General features: G+C 43.5%; 1 protein-coding gene across 1 annotated transcript in view; it reads left to right on the top strand.

Annotated features, from left to right (window-relative positions):
- Window positions 1-26,462, top strand: part of usp43a (ubiquitin specific peptidase 43a) — a 97,818-nt gene that overhangs the window by 26,752 nt on the left and 44,604 nt on the right. Inside the window, exons 3-5 of the mRNA XM_056409303.1 lie at window positions 1,757-1,860; window positions 20,748-20,840; window positions 23,627-23,762. Of these exons, the coding sequence (XP_056265278.1) occupies window positions 1,757-1,860; window positions 20,748-20,840; window positions 23,627-23,762 (333 nt within the window). The remainder of the gene's footprint in view (window positions 1-1,756; window positions 1,861-20,747; window positions 20,841-23,626; window positions 23,763-26,462) is intronic.

Below are 26,462 nucleotides of genomic sequence, written 5' to 3'. Positions count from 1 at the left end.
TAGATAAATAGAGATGAGAAAGCCAAATGAGTCATGAAGGATTGGTATTTAAAGTAAACTTTAATTATGTTTATTTATTGTGTTGAGATACATCAGTTACATTTTAAAAGATGACCAAAGGCCAGCACACAGCCATCCTTGGTGCAGTCGTATGTATCTGCAGAGTGTAATGTTGTAGTACTTTGTACCATTTTGTTTGGCCCCTCCCCTGATAAGTGTGGGTGAAGTTTTCCCAGGGGGGAAAATAAAGGTTCCCGTCAGAATAGTATCTGTATGTCTCTCACAGGCGGGATCGTTAGAAAGAGTGTGTGTGCTTCTGAGATTGGGATGAAACGGGGTGTTGTCACTCTGTCAGACAGACCGACAGTCTATTAGAAGTACTAAAGTAGCATATTCATTAGTTGAGACATGAAAGAAACCCTAACATTAGTGTCCCATGTCCAATAAAGGTGTATTTAGGGGGAAAGTGAGAAGATGAGAAACATTGTTAAGTTTGTAATGTGTGCTTGTCATGTAGGGTGTGGGCTCACAGCAGGATAGAGATGGTTCCCATAACAACCACCTGGTTCTTTTGTTTGAAGTTTGAAATGTGTACTACTTTATATATGGGGCTATGAACAGGGTTGATAGTGTGTGCTGATGTGTGTATATGTGTGTGTGTGTGTGTGTGTTGGTGGGTGTGTGTGTTGAAACTTGGTGGGAGGGAGTAAGAAAGCCTGTCCCACATTTACAAAGCAAGAAATAGTCTAAATGTGACACTTCTGACCACTTTTGGCCTCCACTTTGACTGCCGGGTCAAATTGACCCGAACATCTTCTCTGTTATATAAACCTGCAGGGGGGGGGGGGGGGGTTGCAAATACATGGTATTTTATGTTGATTACACTAAATAAGGTAAGTAGAAGAAGTTGTATACAGAAAAAGTACTTAGAAATATTTTTCCAAAATTTTCAAACGGGTCAAATTTACCCGCAACATAACAGGAGGGTTAAATCATGACAATATCAGCTACACCAAACAAAGATTCAAGTCAGTCTGTTTCCTCGAGTCACAGACGTTTATTCATCGCTGTTTATCCTTGGCCCCCCTGCTGAGTCCGTCGCAGCACAGTCATTTAGTTTAGCAGACATCAGCGTGACACCGGGTGAGATCTCAAATATTTCTTTGACTCCAAACTGTGTTGACTGATTAGCATTTAAACTTTCCTTCTCTTTTCAGATGGACTAAATCCCCCTTGGTGCCATAACATTTTACAATTCCTCCCCCCCCCCCCCCCCCCACCAGCATTTAATTCAATTGGCTCATCCGTCTGGGCCTCCCTCGAAATCCATATCCCTGTGTCTCTGTTTGATCGTCTCCTGGTTTATTGAAGAAGTACATTTCCTTTTACAGCGTATTGTCTTGATATACTGCAGGCAAAGAGCAAAGTCCAGGAGATTTTGTTCATATCTACCGTAAAGTCTGGTTAAAGCTGCCGTTCAATACACGAGGGCTCTTTGGCTTCTGCGAAAGAGTTTTGCATTATCTCCCCCTGTCATATATCTGATGCCTGATATTGACTTAGGAAGCACGGTAAAGGCAAATGGGATGCACTACTCTACTGCAGCCTTGATTCATTTACTGTGGCTTGTAAGGAACTTGTATTCGTATTCTTATTTGATATCGTTCTGCACACGAAGGATGTTGACAAGAATGTATTCCACGTCCACTAAAGCGATCACTTGTCTCCCCTCTCTCCCTCGTCCCTTTGTCTGCAGGGACCCGGCTCGTTGGAGGACTCTTCCAGCCCCAGTTCAGCCGGCTCGCAGCAGCCTCGAGATCGACACAGCTTTGTCCACGAACACTTCCAGGCTCAGTACAGGTGAGCGGCATGGACACGAGCAGCGGGATTGCAAACGTGTTTTCTTCGAACGTGGCATATCCAATCCTTTCCAGTTTTCGTGGATTTAAAATGGCCTCAGCTGGACCGAGGGCACCATCGGTTCAGGTCTGGTTGAGTCGATCCTGCAGCTACGCAGATTCATCCTCCGATCTTGAATTGCATAAACAGAGAATTTGTCTAGAAGAGACTGCGACGTTTCAAGTGTATGCCATCCAAAACATTAAGACTGACATCAATAAACAAATGTGATCACATTTTTATCGTTGTAATTTTATAAGGAATTAAAAAATTAGCTGATCCCTGTGATACTTCCCACACTGAACTGGACTTTAAAAAAGGCGCAAACGCCAGCCAGCTTGAACGAAGCAATTTCAGCTATCCCAAAAGAAGACGAGGACAAAATTGAATGTGGATTCAATATTGGTTCGAAATATAGATTGTCCGCTTCCATCAAGGCAAGACGATTGGAGGAGTTTTTTTACCAATGCTGATACATAATGATCAGGTTTATACAACAACGCCTAACACAAGATAATATACGAAGGACACTACACATTATGGATCATAATGGAGGGTTGAATTGAGCCATTAAAATGAATACACTGCCCAGAATACTTTTTCTATTTCAAACTCTACCAACAAACATTCTCTCTCTGCAAACTTTTGTAATGAACTCAGTGTTCCTTGCTAATAGGTACAGAGCGGCGAAAACAGGTCGCTGATGCCTCATCTTGACAACATTTTTGCAGTTTTCAGGTGGAAATACCGTCCTGGAAAAATACCAGCAGGACATCAGGGGAGCTGGATGAATTATTCAGCTGTTGATGATTGGTTTCGCCAACTCGTCTCCCTGGTTGCTCAGCTCTGTGGGAAATGAATGGACTTTTGCGGAGTTTGGCCGCCCGTTCACAGTTTGCAATTAACTCATGTTTGACAAGCAAAGGCTGATCCGTGTGCGGGTTGGGGAAAAGCTCACGCCCGAACCGAAACAAACACGGCTTTCGAACGAGTGCGAACAAGTGAACACGTGTGCATAAACCAAGTGAGTCTTGTGCTCCTCGAAATCATTACCACCACCCCCCCCCTCTGTCAGGATGTCGTAGCCAGAGAGAGATTGGACCCAAATGCTAACAACGGAAGATTCAATCCTTTGCAGAAAACAGGTCAACTACAAACACAAACTAAACTGTACGAACCCACACTAGGGAATGAGACAAACGGGATTTAAATACACAGGGAGGTGGAGGTGATTGGACACTGGGGAAAGAGGCACAGGTGGACACAATGAGGGCGGGGCTAGCAATCACATAAAAGTAAACAATCAGGAACAGAGCAGACAATCGGCGTTTCTCAATATGCGTTCTTGTCCGTACTTTTCTTTACTTGTGGACTCGTGAAACGTCATCAGTCTCAGTCCGAGTGCATGTTCCAATTCAAAGTTCGCTTCTCGCGAAGCACGGTCAAAATGCCCGGATGTGACTTGATCCTCCCACTTTCCGGAGGATGCATCAGAGGAGACTTGTGTGTACTCTGGCCAGCCGATATCTCAGAATGCATTTCACCAGCAACCGGAAACAATAGCGGAGGAGAAAATAAACTACTGACAGTTGACTTTTTATAAATACTATTGTTGTTGAGTCACGGAATGTAATTTTACGATGTTTTCAGGCGAGAAGTTAATAGTTTAAAAATCAAATCTGTGGTCAGTTTGTTATGATTCAGCCTAATAAAGATCTGCGCCGTAGATTTGAGGTTCTGCTGCTCAGTGAGCTCCGCAGCGCCGGGCGGTCAGCGCGCTGTGTGGCCGCCGACAGCAGCCTGATCTCGGCAGGACTTTTTTAAATGCTCCGCTGGCTCTGATGTCTCCGTAGCGGTTAAACCTGAGATATAATTCGGTTTGGAGGATCTAACGAGCACCAAGAGTTTATTATTTATTCACAGATAACGTTACATCAGTTTGACTGAGGGTTAAGATTCATAACTTAATATTTTAATAACATTTTAACATTGAACTCATGGTGTCTTTTTACTTTTGACCGAATTGTTTGCAATTACATGTGTAATATAACTATATATACATACAAATATATATATATATAAAATAAACATATGTATGTATATAACATTTATTATATATATATGTATATAACATATTTATTATATATATATATATCCACATACATAATTCAAAATTAAATAATTATATTTAAAGAATAATGAAAAAAGCAGGGTTGTCATATTTTTTTGGACTGTAAAAAATAATTTACAGTGAATAATTGGAGTAAACTCAGGAGCAAGAACAGCTGATGTGGTGACGTCATCAAGTAAGCTGCTGTTCCAATCACAGAAAGACCGTCCTCCCGTTGTCCCGTCCTCCGGAGTCTGGACTCCCAAGACCAGCCTCCCAAGTCCAGACTCCAAAAGAACACAAGTCTGTACTCAGTGTACTTCGAATTGAGAAACGCCGAATCACAGGGACAGAAAATGCAGGGAAACAGAGGACACGAGAGACAGGACTTCAAAATAAGACACAAACAAGACACAAAAACTCCGGCACCCACATAATAAAATGACCATGCACTCTGGAAACAGGTCTCAAATAATATAGTCAAACGGGATCATGAGACTCGCGGTCTAAACACCCGGAGCAGCCCTGTCACGCTTTGGTCGATCAATGACGATGTCGACCTCTGACACTCGAACTCGTATTGACCGGCACGTTGTTGGGCGTTAACCAGCCGTTCATTCGTGGGATCATACCATTCCCTCATCGGCGGATGATGGATTGGAGTCTTAGAGGCCAACTGTATCCCGCGGATCCTCGTCTCCCATGATGCTCTCCGGCTGACTAATTGAAAACCACTCGCGCTGCATCAATTCGCTGATTGGGTGGGAGAGACCAGAGGGATGGAAATGTTTGTTGACAATCTTCTTAAGCCTTTATGTCTTTCTCCTTCTCTTCTTTGTTCTCTCTCACACTACACACTGATTATGGCAACAGCAAAATATGGTTTATATTGGTCGACATTATTTTCACATTTACCGTTTTCATGACTTAAATGATTTAATATAACAAACAGTGATAGCTATTACACTGTTAAATATCCTGTGAATCACTTGTGCTAATAGCTAGTACTAATTACTCGTGCTAACAATGCATACACACATCCCAGCCTTTCATCGAAACTCAAATGAACAATTATGTATTTTGACACCATAACAGTCTCTTGACAAGATTTCTACCTCAACATAATCAAAACATAGTCATCATGCTAGCGATTAGCTGTGGAAATAAGCGCTAGCGGGCAGTGTAAGCAATTCACAGGATAATTAAAAGGATATAACGGCCATCGTTAGCGGTAATTAGAAATGTGTTCAGTCTAGCTGAATGTCAAATTAACGTAAACCAAGCAGTTAATGCGGCATTTTTTAATCTATTTTGTCAAGCATAGCATGAGAGCATCGCGGCTGGTTTAATCTAAAGTTGGTCAAAAAACGATGACAGACGATACTGGACGCGAGGCGTGACCCTTAACCCTTAAAGCCTTAGTAACCAATCACAATCAACATTTAACCTCACCCAAATTATACAGTTAATTTAATAAAATCCGGGTGAAATCACAGTGGGTTGGATTAAACGTTTGATGTTAAACCCCGCCCCCTTTCTGCAGCCAGGCACTCCCCCCTTCAGTATCAGTTGCAGGATCACTTCCCTCTGCTGACATTTAAAAGAAATGCAAATGGATCACATCAGTCTTTACTCCATATAATGCCCGAAGACTAATTATTAGGGCTGTCAATCGATTAAAAAAAATTAACTAATTAATCGCACATTTTGAAATTCATTAATCGCGATTAATCGCGATTAAAAGGTTTTTTTTTAAGACAAAACTTCACACAGAGCTGTGTTTTTCAAAGAGGCTCCTACTTATAAAGTGCCAGCGAGGTATTTAATATCGTGTATGATAAATTGTTTCTTCAGTGAAACATCCAGATTAGTAAAACAAGGTGTATTTAAGACACCATTGGTCCTGTCATCTTTAACATTGAACAACAGCAGAACAAGTGGCCTTGATAAACTGACTGACATTCAAATATGTTAACCCTCTGGAGGCTGGGGGCATGTTCTCCATTCTACAAACAAATGTAAATTCACCTTTTAAAGGCGTTTGCATATGACACATCCCCATGTGTTATACATCAAACATTCCAGAACAATCTCATCTCTATATAATGAGGCTCAGTTGTCCTCGCGCCATATTCTCTGCTTCTCTGACTGACAGGTTGCTAATGAGCCTCACCTGTGTGGTGGGAGGTCCTTTGTGATTTACTGAGTGTTCATTGGTTGTTTTTTTCGCAAAATGTTGACAGACAAACGGATTGACAAATCACGGTGAAGGGTTTCGTGTGACGAGTTCTTTCCGCGCCGCGTCACCCGACACGTCGCCCCTCTGTGTCTCTGTGGGTCGGAGGAGCAGACGGGAGGAAGGAGCGGAGGAGGAAACCCGACTGATTCATCCAGGAGTTTAAATTTATTTCTGCTCCATATTTTCGTGGAGAACTCATAGTTATAAAAACGGAAACAGTGTCAAACAGGACTGTCGCGGCTTGACACTCAGAGGAGTGCAAAAACTTCAACGCACACCGGAAGTGAACAAAGTTGCGTTAATTGCGTTAAAATATTTTAGTGCGTTAATCGCTGCCAAATTAATCGCATAGATTAATGCGTTAACGCTGACAGCCCTACTAATTATGTATCGTGTACTAATTATGTATAGTGTGCGATTCTTTTTTAGCAAAGCATTTGTCAGTTCAGAAAGTGTCTGAAAATATTCCAAAATGAATCGCAATTACCGACAGACACCGAGGTGAGTTTTTAGTTTAAAAATTCCAAGATATTACATTTACAATACCACTATATTATTAGTAAGCCCGAATGAAGAGTAATACTTGGCTATTAGTTGCAAAAAGGTTTAACAAATCTTATCAAACACAAACCTTATTTCATATAATAATCTGCCTTGGCATGCAGACATAAGACTAGACTCTTCTTCTTCTGGTATGTTTACATCACAGATTAGTGATGTTCATGAATGTGTTACTTTAAACTATGAATTAATAAAAGACCCGGTCTTCATTTACTCACTTAACGATTTCAGTTGCATCTCTTACGACCCCCTCTTGCTGTTTTCTCCCTATCATCGTAGAGAAATCTAAAAAAATACAATTCATTACTGGCATTACTTTCCCAGTCCAAGACCTTAATGAAGCGCTGGCTGCTCCCCGACATACGCATCACGACATAAGTTCCGCTCTAATTGAAACCGCAGAGTGTTGATTTGTTTCTAAACTCTGCAGCAGCACCGTCCCCCCGGTGACTCACTCTCATTTAATAAATAATGTTTTTTGTATTTGTTTTCCATCAGACCGTCTTCAGTGTAAATATGCCTTTTGCATGCTTTTGTATTCTCAGCCGCATTAGCAGTCAGTTGAGTTGTGGGACCTCCATGTGGTCTCCTCCTCTTTTCTTTGTGTAATCACCAGGGCACTCCGGCTCTAAATGCACTCCAACAAAAGATGAATCACTCCCTTATTTTTGTTTTCTTTGTTTCCCGACTCTCGTCTGTCTCCTTCTCCATTTCCATCTGTGTGTCTGTGTCTGTGTGTGTGTCTCTCTCTCTCACTCTGGCCTTCCCTTCTCTTCTCTCTGCCTCCATCACTGAGCTGATTTTTCTTTCTTCTTCCTTCCTGATTCTTTTTATATCTCACAGAGATCCTCCTCAGAGCAGGGCTCCAGACTAACTTTTTTTACTAGGAGCACAGTGGCCCCTAACTTAAAATTTTAGGGGCGCAAGCAGAAAATTTAGGGGCGCACACAGGGTTTTTCCTGGGTCAAAATGGGTCTTCGGTGCTCCCCAAAAAAAATGTTTGCGCGCTGCGCGCGCACCATCTATTCGTGCAGGTCGAGCTGTTGAGTGAGTGATCAGCAGCTGGCCGCTCGGTCCATTCACGCACCTCACAGTTGTGTATTGATCAGACAAGAAGACACGCTTATCAACTCCAGTGTTTCCCCTACTATTATAACAGGGGGAAATCTCCACCCGCCACTCTGTAATTTTCGTCTACCCCGTCAACAATTCTCGGCTCGTGACAGAGCGATGCGCCGACATCGAAGTTCGTAGTTTTTTTTAATCGCAGACTTTTTTTGCCTTAGGCGCTCGAGATTTGTCATAGGCGCTCGGGAAAACGGCTTAGGCACGCGCCCAAATTTTCTCTGCAGGAAAAACCCTGACACACTATAAATCGACTTGCAAAGTTTTCCCATCATTTACTGTATTACTGATAAATAATTTGACAATATACAATCTTATGCCTGTTTGCCTTCATGAACTGCAAAACATTCACAACAGAGAACTCTTCAGAAGTTACTGTATTGAGTTTAAACATATTTTAAGAGAAAACATACCTTGAGCATGTGCATGTTGCACTTCGATGTGGCCAATCAAAACATTTGTTGGTTTCAAGAGATGCACCGATCAGGTTTTTGGTGCCGATCACCGATCACTGAAATCAGTATCTGCCGATCACCGATAATACCGATCACCGATCACTGAAATCAGTATATGCCGATCACCGATAATACCGATCACCGATCACTGAAATCAGTATCTGCCGATCCGATAATACCAATCACCGATCACGGTGTTGATTGAAGCATTCTATTTATTGTGTAGCATTATTGCCTAGGACTATGAGGAAATACATATATAAAGCAACTCAAACATTAAAGAAATTACCGATTTCTTTAAACATTTAGGACTTTTACTTTGAAAATGTCCTAATTGATACATTAAAATTGTTTGATTGCTATTGTAGGGGATTTCAGATATGTATGGAACACATCTGCATCATTCATTTCCTGGAACTCTTGGGGAAATCTATATACAGGACTTTTCTTAACATACAAAAGACTGACTAATTTTTATAAACTCTTCCTTGGTCCAGTAAAAATGTTTTAATGTTAGCATAATTTAAGCTAAATCTCAGAAACTATCTATAAAGATACAAAATCAGTTCATTGTTTACTTTTATATGTTAGTGTTTGATTTGTCGACATCTTATTTTGAAAAACGGATGTTGTTACATGTGGTTCTTTCAGCTAACTTTGCAAAACCGGATGTTGTCACTTAAATCCTTCCGCTAACTTTATCAAAATCCTCGCGCGCTCCTGATGGAATGTGTTTACCGTGAGCATCAGTCTCTAGGGGCAGACATGTGAGTGTCGGCTGAGTTGACCCAGAGATTCAACTCGGGGGACGGGGACGCCGCTCGGTGGTGAGGATCCCCTCGTGGACCTCTCACTCTGCGGCCCTCGCCCTCGTTGTGTCTCCGCTGCGGTGCGCCTCTTTTCACACATTAGCCCCCCCCCCTCTCACACACAGGCCAGCCTTCTTCTTCTTCGGTTTTCGTCTCCTTTCTTCTTCTTCTGGAGTTAATGTCGGTTAGCAAACCAGTCATTCAGGCATTACCGCTAACTATAGTGGGCTGAAGTGTAGAACAAGTTTGTAAGCAACACAAATATTTAATAACAAAAAAAAGAAATCTGCTAATTTACTGGTCGCGCATGCGCGAGTTGATGAAAAATTTACTCGCACTGTGTCTAATTTTAGGCGCAAAATGCGACCATTTGGTCGCAGTCTGGAGCCCTGCCTCAGAGGCATCCAGTGGAGTCGTCTGATTTGAATAAATGTTTGCGATTAGAGGCCGGGCTGTCTTGTGGTTTGGGCTGCCGATGTGGGAGTCCGCACTCAAGTCGGCGTTTGAATGAGCCTTTGTCAAAAGCCCCCCCCCCCCCTCCTCGCTCGCTCCCTCTCTTCCTCCTCTGTCTGTCGCTCTCAGTTTTTGGCATCTATTTTTAATGGCCTGGGAGACGTGCGGAGAGCCCCGGCCTCGATCTCCGTCTTCTTGACAAACAAGATAGCTGGTGATGGTTACTTAGTTTTTTCTTCTAAATATCACAGTGGCTTTTATTAGGATGCATCTTGGATGTGAAAGCATTTGGGATATTACACACTTTGTATAATAAACATGTCAGAGGCAAACTAGATTTCCTATGATTTCCAGGTTTATAGAGCTATGGAACCAAAGCCAGCTGAAAGACACACAAGGTGGAGATTGTTTTCGCTCCGTCCCTGACAGGTGGAGCCCGGAGCCACGGACGATTGATTACTCTTGTGGCGTGATCGTGACATGCGGGGGATATCTGTCCAGCATGAGATGCTCCCTCCACCAATCCTATATTTGTACGGCAGATCCTTTGAAGACTTGACGTTTAAATGGAGAGTGCAAACTTTCTCTCATCTTCAAAGATGGTCCACGGGGGCTCCAGCCAGGTTGGGATGTGCTCACGCTGACCGCCTGGTCGCTCTGTCAGCGGCGCACAGGACCCGAAAATGTGACCAGACGTTGTTTGACCTCACTTACTTTAATTTGGAAGCTTTCGGCACCAACAGTGCCTCACCCACAGTACCACTCCCCCCCCCCCAAACCCCCTGCTGGTGCCACACAGCTCCCTGCACTACCAGGCTTTGAAGCAGGCGCTAGCCGGTTTGAGCCGGGCAGTGAGAAGGAAAGTGATTCTTTCTTTGATCACCTTTTTACCCTTTTTCTCTCGCAAAGACAAGTCATCTGCCACCTCACTTACACCTTACAGTTATTCGGTAGTTTACAGTTAGCTCACCAGCGAGTACCTGAGATGACCTCGGAACCACAGGCCGTAAGAAGGGAGTGTGACTATTGGTTTGTGGATGTTTCGTCAAGTTAGAAATGTTTTGAATCGAAAAGAACACCTTGAAATCGCGCCAGGGCACAACTTCCCATCTCCCCACTCACCAAGCTCCATCTGAATCATATTCTGGAACTGGCCTTGTACAAGAGTTTATATTCTCAAACTTTTTCCTGTCTGACACCCAAACTGTATAAGTTGAAGTTCAGGCCTCCAGATTCTAGGCTCATTAAAACACACCGCTACTTTTCCACTGTGGAGACCCACCAGAAAATCACCTGTAAAGCCCAGTGTGTGTTTGTGTGTATATGCTACACTGCACACACACACACCCTGCATACATCGCTGGCTGGCTGGAGCAGGGAGATACCATGGAAGAGTCGCTTGTTTGGAGAATCGGTTCCACCTCACGAACTTCACTGTGTCCTGTCAGAAATACAATGATGCATGTGTGTGTGAGAGAGAAAGAGAGAGAGAGAGATTGACTGACAGGAAAATGTGTCATTCATAGCGATGGCTCCATAAAAGTTTGTGCCCAAACGGTTGCCAGTTTAAAAAAAAAACTTTTCATCCCGTATTCATTACTATAACTGCCCAATTTTAAATGTTGGGTCGATGGAAATATTCGTCCCATAACGCAAAACACAAGAGACATGTAGCAACTAATCTTCAGCGAGAAGTAACTTAAAGAAAGATCTTGAGACACTTTCAAAGACTGACACACTTGTTGTTGTTGTTGCTGGACACTCAAAGTGATCGCTAACAGAGGAAGTCTGCTCACATCATGGCTTTTTATTTATATTTTTTTTAGAGCTGCTGTTATTTTAATGTATTTTGTCTGTTTTTCTGTTTCCTCCCTTTGGACACTGTGCCTGTGTGAGATAGTTCCAGTGTTTTAACTCGCAGTGGGGACAGCTGGCAGGACAGACAAACAAAGGATCGGACTGCAGGCAGCCAGTACCCAACTCCGTCATAACTCATAATCCTTATCCCCATACTTTAATTTATTTATTCTATTTGTTCACACAACCAGCTTGTCCAGGCTACACCCACTCAGTGTTGTCGACTTGAAGTCCACAACAGTGAGTCGGTGAGTCTCGTGTGCGCCAAGGTGCTTATTAAAGAGGCTGGCAGGAATCCATTCATCCTCAGTTAGTCTGAACCAGGAAGGAGGAAACTCGCATGTTTGAAGGTGGCATTGAGAATCACAATATTGTCGTTGCAATGTCAGTTTAATGTCAGTATATTTTCATATCTGGCTTTTGTCATAAGTATTTCCCAACAGAATGGATATATTACACAGCAAAAAAAACAACGCAACTTTTTTCATTTGTTTTCTGGGCTGTTTGTGAATAACGGCGTCACATGATGAATGGACTACGGCGCTTTTCTACTCCTCCGGCCACTCAAAGCGCTGCTACGCTACATGTCACCTGTTCAGACACCGAAGGCAGGGCCACCATGCACGGTGCCACCTGCCCATCAGGACTGTCCGTCATTCACACCCAGAGCCCACGGGAGCCGTTTAAAGGCCCCAAAGGGACACATGCACATGAACGAGCCGAGCCGGGGATCGAACTACCGATACTCTGACTGAAAGAGGACCCGCTCTCATGCTGAGCCGCATCCTGCTTAACTGTTTACCAGAGGGAACTCCTTGTCCCTCGGAGCATTTTGCTAATTTCTATAATGTATGCTTACGCAAATCTATTCAAACCTTTTTTTTATTGGTAAAAAAATATTCACAGGGTGAGTATTTCTGTTTTTTATGTCCTTTATTCCTCACAACCCCCTCGGTGTGTAAAAGCCTAAAGAGGGAGCATTAACGCTTCTAAAAGTGAAGGTGAGACAAGTCTGTCTGTGTGTGTGTGTATGTGTGTGTGTGTGTGTGTCTCTCAACTGCCCTTTTGGCTGAGTTAATTTCCCCTGACAGGGGGTCTCTATTCTAGATGAGTGCCCTCCAATCCACAGCCAGTGACACATGACTGACTGACTGACAGCCGAACAGAAGAGAGAACTCTCTGGAGCTCTCGCTCTCTTTCAGTCCCTGGAGGAGCGTTGACCTGTAGACGGCCGTGGTATGAAGTGCCTCTGTGGCTGGAGGTCATGTTTTATTCAGCTCTTCATTTTCCCCCGAGACTCACGACATCAGAGCCCGCTGTGTCCTGTCGCCTCTAACACAGGGCAAGCCTGAGTTTGACTTATGAAAGAGCACCGATGCTTCGTCCTCCAGCCCGGTGTTATAAATATGTACTCTAGACCAGCGATTGGTACCGGGCTGCAGAGGAAAAGTAAATTTTTAAAAAGTCAGAAAAATATTTTATTTTGAAAAAAGACCTGACACACCCGTGTGTGCGTCTGAGCCTCTCACGATGTCACGAAATATGTGACACATCTCGAGAGGTCACGTAATATGAAATGAAAAAAAGCTAGCAAATATATACATACAGGACTGTCTCAGAAAATTAGAATATTGTGATGAAGTTCTTTATTTTCTGTAATGCAATTAAAAAACAAAAATGTCATGCATTCTGGATTCATTACAAATCAACTGAAATATTGCAAGCCTTTTATTCTTTTAATATTGCTGATTATGGCTTACAGCTTAAGAAAACTCTAAAATCCTATCTCATAAAATTTTAATATTTCCTCAGACCAAGTAAAAAAAAAGATTTATAACAGCTGAGTGTTTGTCAAGGCTCAGGAAACCCTTGCAGGTGTTTCGAGTTAATTAGACAATTCAAGTGATTTGTTTAATACCCTACTAGTATACTTTTTCATGATATTCTAATATTTAGAAATAGGATATTTGAGTTTTCTTAAGCTGTAAGCCATAATCAGCAATAATAAAAGAATAAAAAGCTTGCAATATTTCAGTTGATTTGTAATGAATCCAGAATGCATGACATTTTTGTTTTTTGAATTGCATTACAGAAAATAAAGAACTTCATCACAATATTCTAATTTTCTGAGACAGTCCTGTATATGTTTCTCTCTAAAAAATCACGAGGAACTCTGAGAATGAGGATGTGATGTTTGGAGCCAGTGAGAGAAACTTAATGAAAGGGTCATGACGCTTTTTGACCTTTTGAGTTGAGTAGTGTTTGCTGCTGCTGAATGTACATCTGGCATCTTGGTTTCCAGTCTTCAACAGTTCTTGAATAGCCATTCAAAATAAACACGCAGAATGAAACTCCTTTATGAGAGAAACAGTTTCACTAGAAGGAATCCAAGTTTCTTTCTTGTTTTTTAAAGTTTAAATAGCAGCAACAAACTTTCCACCTGAGCCCAGGCCTCCATCCATCACTGTAAGTGCAGCGTTCGTCCGATGCCTTAAAGCAGGTCAGGACTGCTGCGACTAAACAATCAGGTTTCTGTGGCAAGAACCATGCAGTTTGATCGCGGCTGGGAAAAGAATACTTTCTGAGGGAAATGAAGAAATGAAAGAATCACCAACCGTTACCAACCCGATGTCTTTGGACTGAGAAATTATGGGATCAAAATGGGGGGTTCATTGTTTTTTGAGTTTGTGTGTGTGTGTGTGTAAGCTCTCTGATACTTATATTTCTTTACTTTTGTTTGACACATCCATTGCCACCCAGGCTCTCGCAATAGATTCAAAGTTATTCTGTTAGTTTTAGTCCCCGAAAACTAAATCTCAAGTTTCAAGTTTCAAGTTTTTATTGTCACATCCCCTTTTATACAAGTATAATCGGTTTGTGAAATTCTTATGTGCAAAACACCCGACAGCAGTAGCAGACTAAAAAAAGAATAAGAATGAGAATAAACTATACAATATCCACACAAAAAAGAAAGTATTAACAATATATGTATATAAAACAATGTAATACAATATACATCATGACAATATATATATATAAAACAATGTAATAAAATATACACTTTTTTGAGACAATATATATATATATGTATATACATACAATATATATATACAATATATATATATATAAAACAATGTAATAAAATATACACCATGGCCATAGATATTCACAGAATATGTTCTGGTGTATAGTGTTAATGAGGGTCTCAGTCCTTGTTCAGCAGCCTGATGGCCTGACTGAAGAAGCTGTCCCTCAGTCTGTTTGTGCGGCACTTGATACTGCGGTATCGCCTGCCTGACGGTAGAAGGGTGAACAGTTTGTGGCGGGGTGGTTATTGTCTTTCATCATCCGTTTGGCCCTGGCCACGCACCGCTTGGTGTATATGTCCAGGATGGAGGAAGCTCACCTCCAACGATGTACTGTGCCGACCGCACCACCCTCTGTAGTGCCCTACGCTCCAGGGCGGTGCAGTTCCCGTACCAGACGGTGATGTAACCTGTCAGAACACTCTCGATGGTACTGGTGTAGAATGTTCTGAGGATGCGGGGGGCCATGTTGAATTTCCTCAGTCGCCTAAGGAAATACAGGCGTTGTTGGGCCCTTTTCACCACGTGAGTGGTGTGCGTGGTCCATGTGAGGTCCTCGGAGATGTGCACGCCGAGGAACTTGAAGCTGCTGACCCTCTACTGCAACTCCGTCTATGGAGATGGGGTGTGCTCTCCTCTCCGCTTCCTGTAGTCCACGATCAGCTCCTTGGTCTTCTTGACGTTGAGGACGAGGCTGTTCTCCTGGCACCACTGTACCAGTGATCCAACCTCCTCCTGTAGGCTGTCTCGTCGTCGTCGGTGATCAGCCCCAACACTGTTGTGTCGTCAGCAAACTTGATGATGACGTTGGAGCTGTGCATGGCCGTGCAGTCGTGGGTGTACAGGGAGTAGAGAAGAGGGCTCAACACGCATCCCTGAGGGGCTCCCGTGTTGAGGGTCAGCGGCTCTGAGGTGGTACTGCCCATCCTCACCACCTGGCGGCGGCCCGACAGGAAGTCCAGTATCCAGCTGCACATGGTAGAGTGCAGGCCTAGACCTCTGAGCTTGGTGTCGAGCTTGGCGGGAACAATAGTGTTGAACGCTGAGCTGTAGTCCACAACCAGCATTCGCACACAACAGTTCCTCCCCTCCAGGTGGGAAAGGGCGGTGTGAAGTGCCATGGCAATTGCGTCGTCGGTGGATCTGTTTTGACGATATGCAAATTGCCATGGGTCCAGCGTGGCAGGCAACATGGAACAAATGAAGTCCTTGACCAACCTCTCGAAGCATTTACTGACAATCGAGGTGAGGGCTACGGGTCTGCTGCATTCACAAGGTATAATCGTCACATTTAGCACCCGCAGCTGCATTTTCACACTTGACTTTTGACTGGAGGAAATACCAACACAGATATACTAATAGTAACACCTTTAAGTGGGAGTAAATTATTATGCTTTTCTTTCTCTGGGCTGTCAAATAAATTATATTTCAAGAAAACCCTGCAACTCTGACAACAGCAGCTCATCGCTGACACCGTAACTAATACTTCACATAACTTTTACACCCTGATCTATTTTGTGCCACAACACCCACATCCTTCCCAGTATTGTGCTGCAAAGCTTCTCATTTTTAGAATAACGTTGTTGTTTTTTTAAAGCACGCTGGATCAGGCGACGTGATGCTGCATAATGTTCGGCGGCGCTGCCGATGCGAGCTTTATTTATTCAGCCCTGAGCTGATCGGAGGGATGCTGAGCAGCTCCCGCTTTCTTTCGTGATGAATAAGAGCCGCTGCTGCTGCTGCTGTGGTGCATGCTCCCGTCCGTGGGCGTGTGTGGGACAGCTTCGGGTGTCGGGTCCAGACTAAAGGATGGAAGCATTTTTGGTTTGACTGAAACTTACTCTGTCATAAAACATCAGTTGGAACATGTAAACTCTGTCAGCCTCAATACAAACTTGGGGGGGGGGGGGGGGGTATTTCAGTGTAAATGAATGCAGAGTTTGTGCTTGTGTGCGTGCGTCAGCTTTTCTGGAATCACTAGCGAGCCCGTGACCGGCTGCCACGGCATAACGGTTGCGGCACTGACCGCGAAGTAATGCAGAGTTTGAAAAAGTGGTTAATATTTCCAGCGTATTTGTACATTTGACAAGTTTGCATCTCCACAAGCTTGGAAGCAGCTCAACTGGCAGGAATGAAAGTGAAACACTGTGAGATGAAACGAACATCTGGCAGCACACGTACGCATGAATGTGATCGCACTCTCAGAGCCATCGGTGTGAAGAGAACATGACGCAGCAACATTGGAATAATGGTCCTTCAAGATCAAGTCAAACAAATTGATACCAATGCTGAAGTGTCTTCAACTTGCATTTGCTCTACTGGCCAGCAGGGGGCGACTCCTCTGGTTGATAAAAGAAATCTGATACTCTCGTCTATGAGAACATTACCTTACTTCTCTCTTGATTTATTACCTCAGTAAACATTGTAAACTTGAGTATTTGGTCCCAAGTGAGAATCTCTCTCATTCCCTTCCCCCAATCCACAGACACCTGTGGTTGTTGTCTCCCCAGGACCTTTCAAGGCTATCTCCATGGCAACGACCATCTTGCGGACTGAGAACTCTGTCTGTTGTGGCCTGGGGGAGGACGACATACCAGGCCACTCACACACAAACTTTCAACACACTGATATGCATTCACTACCCTCACCCCCATCCCACGCCTTCGCCTGCTTCGTACCCCCAGTGTGACCGGACGGGGTCTGTGACTGGCGCCGTAATGGCTGCTGGACCGGCTGGCTGCTTGTCTGTGCTGGTTACCTTCTGCCCCCCAATGGCTTAGATCACCCAGTCTTTGGCTTACCTCCCCCCCCCCCCCTCCATGTTGCAAGTCATGTTTAAAATGTATGTGCTTATGTGCTCTCTCTCCTCAAGTTATGCTGTAATCTTCATCCTTTCTTGCCATTTCGTTGCCTCTGTACCTGTACTCTAGCAATGACAATAAATTGAATCCAATCCAATCCAATTCGCTAGTTTCAAGTCTTCTCTAATACAGCACGATGTTAATTTAGTAAATGATGGTCCTGTTTGGAGTGAAAGAAACCAAAAAGCAGGGTATGCTTGGTCGCAATCCAAGACGGCGACAGTCATAATCTAAGATTGCGTCGGCCAAAACGCAGAACTCAAGGCTTCAGAACGGCAGTCCACAAACCACTCGGTGACTGTCCACGTCTATGGCTCCACCTTCTCGTGTCTTTGCAAAAAAAAACAAAGGGCGACGGCCAAAAACCAAGATGGCGTAAGCCAAAAGGACAAACTCAATACTTCAAAACAGCAGTCTTACATCTCAATAATTAATGTGACAATGACTGTCCACTACTCATATAGGACTTAACCACTAAATGACGTCGACAGCTGCATTAGCATTTTAAAAGTGTGTTTAAAGCCTGATATCTTCTGGAGGATAATTGGTTTCCCTCCGATGGGGAAACTCTACCTCTGTCAAGTTGCTTCAAAGAATCTGTCAGAGTTAAAAATGCAAAGGTTTGAAACGGTGCTTCAATGTTGGCTCAATGAGTGCAGCGTCAGGCACACGGCCACCTCATTGCATTAGACGATCTCACATGAATAAAAGGATTGTGTTACGGGGCTATGTGACTCTGGAACAAACTGATCATGTTGTTTTCACTCGGCAAGGCCAGATTACCGTCAGGTTGAAGGAAGGACAACGGGTTACTCGAGGCCAAGGTTCGTTCAGATAAAAGCGAAAGCATCACTCACACCAGGAATGTGCGTAACTGGAAACGTGTTGCGGATTTGTAGTCATAGCTACATTTCATTGTGTTTGCTTATCCGCTCCCACACTACTTCAGTGCCAGACTACTGCTTGTTGCCATCACAATCCTCTCAGGCAGCGGCCCCCAACCACCGGGCCGCGGCCTGGTACCGGCCCGTGGGTCCCTTGCTACCGGGGCCGCACAGAAAGAATGAATTTTAAAAAAAAGTGTGATTATGAAGGTCGGAAATAGGTTTTATTTTGAAAAATAACCAGATACATCCGTCTGTGTGTCTGAGCCTCGTCTCGACACATGTCAAGAGGTCACGTGATACGATACCCCAAAATGAAACTCACAATCTAGTGACTAAACGTGGCCTTAAAAGTACGTTTCAGACAACAACTCTGCCGGTGTTCTGTCAGCAAAACGCACTGAAACCGTGCTTCCATTTCCAACATCCTACCTTTTGTGAAGTGGGTTTTCTGCAGTGACAGAGACCAAAACTAAGTTACAGAGCAGACCGGACATAAAGAACACCCGTCGGGTGTCATTTTCTCCCATTAACCTGAGATGTGACCGGCTCGTTGCAGAGAAAAATGCTCAGCTCAGGGCTCCTACTAATTCGGCATAATGTTGAGTTGTTTTTTCATGCACTTCTTAGTATCATTTTATTAGGTCATATTTATCAGGTCATATTTATCGCCCACACCGCGAAGGCCGGTCCGTGAAGATATTGTCTCATACGAAACTGGTCCGTGGCACAAGAAAGTTTGAGGGCCGCTGCTCTGAGGGACTCCTGGTACTTTGCAGTGAAGACAGATTGAGGACTTGCTGAACTCCCTTGACACCAGGATACACAGATGGTGCTCTGCTCTTTATGAATCATATCGGAGCTGTAGAACTCCTTGAGTGCTGATTCGACAAAGCCAATAACACTTAACACAGAAGTCGAGGAGCAATAAAAAAAAGAGCCCATAAACCTTGGGCAGTGCTGCAGTGCTCTTTAAGGAAAAGGTCAACATTTGAGCTCATTCTCGTCTTTGCCAAAAGATGAGATGATCGGTACTATCGTGTTTTTGCGATAAATATAAAGCTGTTGTCAGAAGTCCATCAGCTTAGCTTAGCATAACGACCGGGCACCGTGGCTAGGCTATCTCTCTTGAACAAAATCCACCTGATTCACTGATTATTATCTTGCTTGCTTAGTTTGTAAAATAAACTAAGTGGAAGTAAGCACCTTGCATATAACCCTCCTGAAAAATAAATACAAGTAATAGATTACAGTGAGCTTTATATAACCCTGTTTGTAGTCGTTAAAGTGTAACTATACCACTGCATCATCTTGAAGAACGTAAAAGAAGTGGGCACTGCTCTCCTCGCTCCTTTATTTCATGACGTCGATTCGTCTTTTTTGGGCTGATTCGAAACAGTGGCTGGCTTTTCATGATGTAAGATATGATCAGAAAAGTCAACATGAGCGCCAGCGTTGATGTGTCCAGATCCTTATGAAGGTGGCTCGGAACTATTTTCTGTTTCTGTTTGCAGATTTTAGGTTGTGGATCCCCAGTTGTTCCACCCAGGTGTCATTCCTCCACTCTGATCAGCTCCTCGCCCGTCGACTCAAAGACGTTGAGGGGTCCTGTCCGTTGCTTTTATTTTTATTATTTTCTCCCGTCAGCTTTGCTTTTTAGTTTTCGTCAACTCGACTGTTCTGCCTCCAACCTTCTGTTTGTCATGCTCCCACTGAGCCCCACACTTTGTTGTCTTCCTCTTCATCTCCGTCTCTTTGCTCTCCACGTTAGTTTCCTCCGCCTGTCCCACATCCGCCGTCTGCTACCCTTCATTTTAGTCGAAGTCGTCTTTGTTCCCTTCTGCTTAGCGGTTTCTCTCCGCTACCCTCTGTGCCTTTAAATATCCCAACCCACCGTTCATCCTTTATCTTTGTTCTCTCCATATTTCTATATTTCTCCTCTCCGCGGTGCAGTATGTTCTTGAGGATGCAGCCCTTTTTTAATTTATTTTTTTATTTTGCAGCAGTATTTCCACTGCCTCACTGCTTTTGGTGCAAATAATTTCAGCATCACATCTCTGTTGCTTTGCTGCACTTCTGACAACAACACATTGAATCCAGATGGCCTGATTCTGTGCTCAGTAGTCACTGCTGTCCTTGTTGGAAAATTCACATAATACTCAAGAGGCAATGAGAAGATTTGATATGTGGCGATGGGCCGATATCTGTCGCGTCATATCAAGTTACTCGAGCTTCTCTCTCCGCCGTTGAGAGCCAGCCTTGTGATTAGATTGGCTGGATCAAGTTCGGACAAAAAAAAAAGTAATATGTCTTTCAAGACTTATCAGAACCCAGAGTGCATGGTGCTCTGAGGTCACGTATAACAAAATACATACTTTAAATTGCTTTTTTTGTCCGTTTGTCTCCAGGTCTTCTCTGACGTGCCCTCATTGCCTTAAGCAGAGCAACACCTTCGACCCCTTTTCATGCATCTCTCTGCCTATCCCCCTACGACAAACCAGGTGATGTATAACACACAACTCTTACAGTCTGTGTGTGTGTGTTTGTGATGTATATGTGTTGATTTTTTTCAATGCTGTTTTAGCAATTACATCATGTTTTCATTTTGGTCCTATTATGACAGTGAGTAAACATTATTACAATATATGTTCTGCCATACTTTAGTTTATTGGGTAAATCTAGTCCACACCCAAAACTGTTCAGCCAAGCAAAAGCTTCTCTGAGCTGCTGGGACATTGACCCTCTGGATATTTGAAATGTTCACCTGATGTCAATGTTACGTAGATGGCGATCTACACTTCCTCTCATAGCAGCCCGGCTGTAAGACTTCTTAGGACTCACTTTGTGAATTTGACAATACAGATGCAAAGAGAGAGAGAGATAAGACTTTGTGGCTCTAGTGTACACGAGGGTTCAGCATTGACGCCTGACACACACACTTCACACACCCAGGTGACTTTCATTATTTGGGCTGATGAGAACCAGTCTCCGGACTCAGGATTTATTTGTCTTCTTCTTCGTGATTCGCATCACAATGAAGCTCAATACAACCTCCGTCGGTACCAAATACTTTGGTACCATATGAACAAGTCATGTTTTCAGGATTTTAGCATCGACTTGGTCGCGAAGTATCGGTTCTCATGATATCCCCGTTGCCATCAAAGCTTTAACCCAGCGCCGACCTTAGTGGAGGTCTAATCACCCAGAATAACCGAAAACAGACCCTTTAAAATAAGCCGAATGAGGGGCGTCTTGGTGACCGAGGCATACTTGGTAACCACGACATTGTAGGTTACCCAGGATGCCTCTTTCTCGCCCCTTTCTCTCTCTCCCTCTGTGTCCCCCATGTGTCCAGACATGCACACACAAAAATGAAACAAATATCAGTCGAATTCTACAATTTGCCTACATTCAGTGTTGAGTGCATCCCTCAATCTTCAAACATACAGACCTCTCGACATGAATGACTTTCACAACCCCATTTCTCTGACAGTGGGTGGTCTGTGCCCCCCTTCCACCCAATACATACAGACACACACATGCACACACACATTCACACACACACACACACACACACAGTGGCCTCATTGCATCGTCCTGCTGCAGCAGTATCCCAGCAGAATACCTGATAAGTCGGAGGGCCCCCAGAGACACAGCCGGGTCCGGCTGGCAGTAGGGCTGCAGATAATCCTGGTATGGCGAAGCGGACGGTCGGACGGCAGTATCTCTGAGTGTTTTCTCCTGATCTAACCTTGCACAGCCAGTCTGAGAATAATTCCTACTAGAGTTATTATTTTCTAAATCAATCAAGATGCATTGTGAGTACTGTAGAGGGCAGGTTTTTGTGCATGGAAATCTATATGGTCTGGGACTGCTGCACCATTTTCCTTTTTTTCGTTTTTTAAACTATGCGACACTGTTACAGGAGTGGCATGCTCTTTGAAAAGGTCTAATGTTGTTCATTATTAATGCAAGAAAGATAATGTAAATAATGTTTCCGGACATCCCTGAATGCATTTCTGTTCAACAACCAATTTCTAAAAGTCTTATTTTTCCACCAGCACCTAAACACAGACTCTTCAAATCAGCTGAATCACCACAACATTAATATTAGTTAATATTAGGTACTGCACTTCTTGATTAACTATTTTAAACAGTTCCAAGGGGTGAACGAGTGCATACTTGTTCATGCTCACGGCATGGAACTGGAACAAATGGCTCCCTGGATCCCAGCTGCAACATGGTTCTTCCAGACAATTTGGAATGGTTTGATACCCCAAAGAGCACCGTGCGCTCTCTTTCGTTGAACGAGGACTAACAGGCTCTGAGTCAGCAGGGGCTTGGGAGGCAGCAAATCCCCCCTCCCCCCAAAAAAACAACCTGCCTTGTAAGACGACATCTCCATTTCTTCTTTCTCTCGAGTCATCCGACACCTTTCATCCCGTTTCATCGCACATCTCGGTGTCTCATTCCGGAGCATCTAACAACTGCCTCAGATCCTTGCCGACGCAAAACGCATTACTCGCCTGAATAATGCACGATGGGAAACAGGAAGTGACTAGAGAGGAGACGCCCGTCTTTCCAAACGAGAAGGCGCGACCTCACTCTGTCTCCCGTTCTCTCCTCGATTGCTGGCTGCTCTCCTTCATGTCCTCTGATCTTCCCTAAACAATCATTTTCTAATCTCCATCACTGAAAGGTGTCCCGTCACACGGGACCATCACCGTTGTGCTGGAATGAAGATCTAAAAATTGTTTAATCACTTCAGATAAAGTCAGAAGCAGACAAATCTAATGGTTTAATGCTCGACAGTATTCTCAGAGGAAATCTTTTACCCAATCTTATTAGACATAAAACGGCTCAGCAGCGCGTCTCAAAAGTCTCATTTTATGGAATGCTTTGTTTTGCTGTTTAGCAGCTGAAATACACGAAGACTCGACACATCTCTGGAACACACTGACAACACAGCGTCTGGTGCCCCTGGCGTCCTTGAATTCTGCACAGCCACAATATTGTCTCCCTCTTTTCGGTGGTTTTGGTTGATGTGTGGATCTCTAAACGATGTGTGTGTGTGTGCGATTGTGTGTGTGGACAAATATGTTAATGACTCAGTGTGCCAGGGTGTGTTTGGAATCTGTAATAAATTGCAAAACAATTTGGCACTTTGCTCTATTTCATCTATCTTCCTCTCTGTCTTCATCCCCTTCCTCCTTGACGCACACGCCCGTACACGTACACACTTGCTTACCCTCTCTCCCTTTGGCCCCCTGTGCTATTTGCCCCACAGGCCAATGTGTGTGACGCTGGTCTTCAGTACGAAGGGTCAGAGGTACCTGCGGGTGGGGCTAGCTGTACCCCTCTTGGGTTCCCTGTCCTGCCTGAGAGCCATGGTGGCAGAGGAGGGCAACATCTCCCCGGACCAGGTACAGAAGCACGCACACACACACACACAGACAGCACACACACACACACACACACACACACACACACAATGACGTCTCTGCCCTATAAAATTGCATCTGCCCTGTAAAATTTGGCCTGAAAATAATGCCGGAAATTGTGCGAAGGTGACCAGACTCCAGAGGTGCAGCAGGAGAGTGAGGGAGTTGCAAATCAAGCAGCGTGCACCAGGCGCGTCTCTAGGATTTGGATACATCCGGGGCTTAGCCAGTGCGAGCGTTGTTACGTGCGCCTGCTGCCAGTCTGACTCCGCTGTTTTGGTTGAAAACATTCGGGGCTAATGAAAAAACATCCGGGGCTTTAGCCCCGGGTTTTTTAGCCTAGGGACGCCACTGGCGTGCACGCTCTCACACAGTCCAGAGAAGAGGTCCATTCAGGTAGAATAAGTGGAAAGAACTGTGTGGGTGGATCAAAAGTATTCATGGGCTTTAATGAAAGATAGATTTTCAAAACCCAGCTTTTTTTTGTGTGTAAAACTGGCAAACATTTTGGTTCTGGTATCTGAAAAATGAGGATTCTGTAATATAGAGTATATGTAGTTTGACAGCCGACTTCAAGATTACGTCACATCGTTAGCTGGCGGCAGAACAATGGAAACACTGGAGGCACAAATCACCTCAAGGGTAGCGGGCTGAAGTTTCACATGAAAATGTGACATCTCGCTGTGTTTTGGGCTGCCAAAATCAAAATTGCATTTGTTTGAGATGAAAAACTGTGATTCAGGGCTCGAGCAAGCTCCAATATTGGCAAAACGTTTTTTTGAGAAAATGTTGATTCTCGTTTAAAAATAGCCACCTGCTAACCTCCCTTGTCACGGCTACTGCTAAATTATGAGAGGGGGAGAGAGAAAGAGAGATGCTTGTAGACCAAACTATGAGAGAGATGAAGAGATGACTTCGTTGTTGGGTTTAACTTATGCAACCAGTGTAGCATGAAAGCATGGCGTATTTAGCAATCTAACTAGCAGATGGCTGGATACTTAGCTAGCTTGCTTATTGCTACATGCTCTCACGCAACACTGGTTAGCCTACAGAAAAAGATCCAACCGAAGTTCCCATTCATCCGGCGCAAGCAATGTGCTTACCCTGCGCTGAGACAAGATTGTGTGGATGAAGCAGTAAGTTGTTAAATGTTGTGAATTTAGCTGCTGGCTAGTTAGCTAGTTGCCTTGTTTATTCCACAAAGCTTTTATGCAACACTGGTAACAGAAGAACGGCCCTCTCTGCCTCAATCCTCGTCCTAAGCTCGGAGGAAAGCAAGTAGGGCCTCTAGAGATAGTTATTAGCTTGCTCGCTCTGGAGAAGGACAAGCTAGCTAGCATGCTAGGCAGCCCTCTTCTTCGGAGATACCGTCTGATCTCCGTCCGGCAAAGGCGACCGTCTCGCAACATGGAGGTCAGCTCAAACTGTATGGTCCTGTTAGGTCATGTTAACTTGAACTTCAACTTTAAGCACAGTGTGACTTTACATATTTAGAGAAACTGAGATTTTCTTCAGTCATTAAAATAAAGATTATTTGGGGAATCATTATTTTAGCAAATACGTAGTTTAGATAACATGGTTATGGCAAACCTAAAACCCTCGATGCTTGAATGCTTTCCACTGTGATGGCTTCACCTCCCCAGTCCTTAGCAAGGAAGACAGTCACTTCAATATTTTCTTCATGAGAATAATGAACAACAAATAATGACCAACATTGCAAAAACAAAATCCAGGTTTAAAACTATATATATATATATTCTTCTTTTTTTCTTATAGCAGGGTGACACTTAATTGCGTTCACACAGTAAGATAAAATGTCACCAGCAAGATAAAGGTTAGAGTAAAAAAGGTTCCAGAGGTGTCTGTTCATAAATCCTTCACCTGCCCGACAATATATGATTAATTTTTCGGGGTTTTATAAACCCATTTCCACAGCAGCGTAAGAGTAAAGAAGAAGCAATGACTCAAATGTCCCCGTGCAATGAAAAATACCCTTTGGATTGTTACACCATCTATTGTTATAGGACAAATATACCTTCATGTCAAAATGTCTTGCAAAATGCACTGTATGTGTCTGAGTATGATAGTGTTCCTAGCTGGATCTTTATGTCACCCCTTGGTTCTCAGTGTCTGCTATGGTCTGGCCTGCAATTTATATGTTTAATTTTATGTACACTACCGTTCAAAAGTTTGGGGTCACTTAGAAATGTCTTTATTTTTCAAAGAAAAGCACTGTTTTTTCAATAAAGATAACATTAAATTAATCAAAAATACACTCTATACATTGTTAATGTGGTAAATTAATATTCAAGGTGGAAGTGTCTGGTTTCTAATGAAATATCTCCATAGGTGTATAGAGGCCCTTTTACAGCAACGATCACTCCAGTGTTCTAATGGTACATTGTGTTTGCTAATCACCTTAGAAGACTAATATCTGATTAGAAAACCTGTGCAATTATGCTAGCACAGCTGAAAACAGTTATGCTGGTGATATAAGCTATAACTGGCCTTCCTTTGAGCTTGAAGTTTGTAGAACAAAATTAATACTTCAAATATTAATCATTATTTCTAACCTTGTCAATGTTTTGACTATATGTTCTATGAAATGTTCAATTTATTTGATAAATAAAAGTGTGAGTTTTCATGGAAGACACGAAATTGTCTGGGTGACCCCAAACTTTT

Source organism: Pseudoliparis swirei, chromosome 24 (genome assembly GCF_029220125.1).
Source record: "Pseudoliparis swirei isolate HS2019 ecotype Mariana Trench chromosome 24, NWPU_hadal_v1, whole genome shotgun sequence".
NCBI classification, from domain to species: Eukaryota; Metazoa; Chordata; class Actinopteri; order Perciformes; family Liparidae; genus Pseudoliparis; species Pseudoliparis swirei.
The sequence above is the reverse complement of the archived record's forward strand: the minus strand, read 5'-3'. Positions and strand labels throughout refer to the sequence as shown.